General features: G+C 43.7%; 1 protein-coding gene and 1 long non-coding RNA gene across 3 annotated transcripts in view; one reads left to right on the forward strand and one right to left on the reverse strand.

The window, feature by feature from the left end:
* HOXB6 (homeobox B6) overlaps positions 1-3,906 on the forward strand; it is an 8,705-nt gene extending 4,799 nt beyond the window's left edge. The window contains exon 2 of the mRNA XM_085313022.1: positions 2,439-3,906. Within this exon, the coding sequence (XP_085169148.1) occupies positions 2,616-3,050 (435 nt within the window). The 5' untranslated portion in view covers positions 2,439-2,615 and the 3' untranslated portion in view covers positions 3,051-3,906. The remainder of the gene's footprint in view (positions 1-2,438) is intronic.
* LOC146591376 (uncharacterized) overlaps positions 1-3,932 on the reverse strand; it is a 20,383-nt gene that overhangs the window by 4,298 nt on the left and 12,153 nt on the right. For both annotated transcript variants that reach the window (XR_014896823.1, XR_014896824.1), the window contains one exon: positions 529-810. This is a non-coding gene — a long non-coding RNA (uncharacterized LOC146591376). The remainder of the gene's footprint in view (positions 1-528; positions 811-3,932) is intronic.

A 3,932-nucleotide genomic window follows, 5' to 3' on the forward strand; every position in this document is an offset into this window, starting at 1 on the left:
AAGCTATTAAAATGGAAATGGAAACCACCTCGGTGCTAAACATGCAGTTCGCTGAGATTTAGTGCGGTTTAAGACCTTTGCTCGTATTTACATGTATTATAGGTGGCAAACCAATTAGACTGCGGGCCTGACCCTAAGAAAGATGAACACTATGACAGGCATTTTTGTCATGTTGGCAACCAAGTTTTCTTCTTTCCCTTTTCTCCCCCAAATAACCATCTATACGGCCAAGGGAAGCTTTACGCTGCTTCTAAGAAACAAGACRTACTGTTTTTATCTACAGCGTGTCTAAAATATCAGCAATAAGTAATTAGCAAGCGGCCAGTGTCAATTAGTGAATTTTATTTTCTTAACAAATGTCGACAGTCGAACTCTGCAAAAAGCCTGCTTTAGCCGCGTACGTACTAGAATGAGCAATGTTTTACTATTGTAAAGCTTGGGGAAGAATATTTCGAGGGATGTATTTTAGAACAATAATAAGAACTGAGAGAAAATATTATAGGGAACATTTGCAGCGGTTGTACTCACGCATTGAATTATCAGGACTTCCAATTTCTTAGCTCAAAATTTGCATGCGGAGTTGATCATGCCAGATAATCGCTGTTTTTGCAGTGCTATAAATATTGCGTAACTCACTAATCATATATGAGCTGCTCGGCTCCTGCAAAGCAGCTAACTTCGGTCTCTCATCGGGTTCCATTTTTTTCTTCTCCAGGCATCGTTCTCTTTTAATCTCACTTTTTTTTTTCTTGCATACCAATAAAGCTGATTTACGTAGGTTTGGGTCCATTCCATACACAAAGGGAAACTCTGCAAGAACAAATATAAGAGATATCAGTCAGAGAGGGGGTGGAGGATGGAAAACTACTTCCTTTACATGTTATTTCCTTGAATTATAGGGATTACGTTTCAGTCGAAATGTTCATTGCAGCCGTGGCATGAAACAATCTTGGCTTTGCTGCTGTAAACATGATGTTTAAAATAAATTAGCTCGTAATAAGATACCAGTTTCGTAGATACTTAGAGCTCCGTCAGAGAGAACCGCATTGGCAGCTCTACAGTGACCATGTAATATATGTAATTCTAGATTCTTAGCACACACAGCCACAGATTCAAGTACAGGGGAGTCTGTATTATAAGGCGTGTTATTTCATTGCATACACTACCTGACAGACAGATGGCCACAAATTCAGACAGGAAACAAATCCTTTTTGAATTGCGAATGTTCAATGGGCATTCCTGGCTCTAATTAAGAAATTTCCCCCTGTAAGATCGCTGTTATTTTTTCAATTAAAAGAAGGGGGGGGAAGACGGTGTATTGAGATCTCACTATACCTTGAGCAAATGGGAAGCTGACGGGGGGGATGCACCAGGTAGTGCAGAACACATCCCTTGCTGGGTAATCCGGGCAAAACCAAGGTAACGGATCCCAGCCCGAAGAGCAGCTTTTAGAATGACCGAGAATCGCTCCAGACTTTCGAGCTTATTCCTTACAACGTTTTAACTTTGTAAAAAGAATAGGAATTTTGTAATGGGGACAGGCTCGAAGAGGGAAGGGGGGATGCAGGATCTCCGCGCACCTTCCAGGCACAGACCCGCCACGCGACGAGCTCTCCTCTCTAAAAAAATCTCGATCGGTAACAATCAATAAACTCAGCTCTTGACCGTAACCCAAGGCTTCCTTTTAGCCATGAAAGGTCGGGGATAGATTTGGTATTAACAAAAAAACGCAAGAGGGCACAATGCGGTACATGACTCCCGAGCAAGTCGGGATTTAGCAAAGGATAAAGGAAATGCTTCGATTTTCCATTTATCTTCCGGATATGTAGCTTTTACAGAAAAAAAGGTGGGGAAAAAAGATAACATAATTGAAAAGAGAATGTTTGGTTTAAGCAGGCGCCGCTTTCTTTAAAAGAGAATGATAATCTATGGTAACTAGATAAATAAGTTGTCAAAACCGATTTCTTCTCCTATAGCAAATCTAAGTTAATCAAATCAACGGGATTTCCTCATTGAAAAAGTTCACTAAAAAAAAAAAAAACTTTTTTTTGGTACTGTAGAAAACTACTAGATATTTCGAGAGGATTTGCAGACACCAGGGGTTAAAGTTTTTCGAATGCAAATAATTAACTTTTCTCACACTTACCCCAGGTATTTGTATACATTACACGTGTGTAAATACATATGCGCGCACACCACCATGCACGTACAGGGCTCTCACACACCCCCGTGCTGAGGTCCGAGGGGAGAGAGGGGGTGTTTATTTATTTATGAAGCTCCGAGCGCGCCGGGAATGTTTCTTTCCGCAGATATTATGTATTTGGTTAAGGGGGTGCATTTCTGTTGTTTAAAAGGRAGGGAAAAAGGGGGTGGATGGTTTGTTCTTGGGGTCCCTGGTGCAATCTCAGCTCCTCATGGGTGCTATTTTGCAACCTCAGGCGCCTGCTATTGGTCAGCCCATGATCAGATGGTTGTATTTCCTTGTGTCCCTCGCTGGCACCACGCCATCTCCCTTCAGCTAAAACCCAATCTCCGATATACTACTAATAGCTAAACCACTTGGACTATAAAACACAACAAATCATAAAGCCGGGAAAGGACGGCAGCTCCTTCCAATGAGTTCTTATTTTGTCAACTCGACCTTCCCGGTGAGTCTGGCGGCGGGGCAGGAGCCCTTCCTGGGACAGATCCCGTTATATCCCTCGGGCTATGCGGATCCTTTGAGGCACTATCCCACCACCTACGGAGCCACGGGCGTGCAGGAGAAGGGGTATGCGTCCTCTGCCTACTACCAGCAAGGCAACGGAGCCTACAGCCGCGGCTCCGCGTGTGACTATGGGGCCGGCGGGTTTTTCCGCGAGAAGGACCCTGCGTGCGCCCCCTCCAACCTGGACGAGGTGCCCTTCGCCCCCGAGCCGCGCAAGTCGGACTGCGCGCAGAGCAAAACTGTGTTCGGAGAGAGCGAGGAGCAAAAGTGTTCCGCCCCGGTTTACCCCTGGATGCAGCGGATGAACTCTTGCAATAGTGAGTTTACTCTTTTACAGAAATAAATAAATCAATCTCCTCCCCCCCTTTCTTATTTGTTACCGCCAGAGTGAGCGAGCGCGAGCGAGAGAGCGAGAGGAGCAGGAATAAGGTTCACTTTAGAGCCCAAACTTCCAGCGGGGAAGTTAGGCACCACTGGAGACTCCAAGTGGCTTCTGACACGCACCAAAACTTCGTGCCGCTCAAATATTTTCCCCTTTCGCCCAGTTTCCCCCTTCACAGCCCCCCCTCAAAAAAAAAAAGAAAAAAAAAAAGAAAGAAAAGTTTGTCCCAGATTTAAACTCGAATACAGTATTTCTTCTTTCCCCCCTTTTTTGCACATTCCAGTTTGCATGTCACGCAGTTGCAATGATTTGTCTCTGTCTTTCCCCCACATGCACAGAGAGATATCTTTTCTAAATCAGATCTGGGTGACTTTACACACGCACGTATCCGCACCCACACGCAAATCCATCTCTAGCTAGCAAGCCGATCTGGAGTTAAATAATATAAAAGTGTTTAAATATTTGAAAGGAGAGAGAGCTACATTTTTAATGAAACCCACACATAATGAAAAGTCTGCCTGGGGAGAATTTTTTTCCCCCGGTGATATATGACTTCTTTAAGTGCTGTTTCCTCAATCAAGGAAAAAAAAAAAAGAAAAGGAAAAAGAAAGAAAGAAAGAAAGAAAGAAAGAAAGAAAAAATAGAGGCTCACAACCCTCTTTCCCATGTTTAGATGCATTTGTTGCCTTTTAAGTTCCAAATTGATGTCCATTAGCGCAGGGACATAAAGTGTTGTGTCCTCTTTAATGCAGAGTTTGGGCAGATCGATTCACTTCATTATTGCTTAAATGCTCAGCTCTATTACAGTTGCCGGTAGGGTGGAAAATAGCAAGGGCGGCGGGG

The sequence above is a fragment of the Rhea americana genome, unplaced genomic scaffold, assembly GCF_003343005.1.
Source record: "Rhea americana isolate MKP2758 unplaced genomic scaffold, rheAme1 scaffold_374, whole genome shotgun sequence".
In the NCBI taxonomy this organism is placed as follows: domain Eukaryota; kingdom Metazoa; phylum Chordata; class Aves; order Rheiformes; family Rheidae; genus Rhea; species Rhea americana.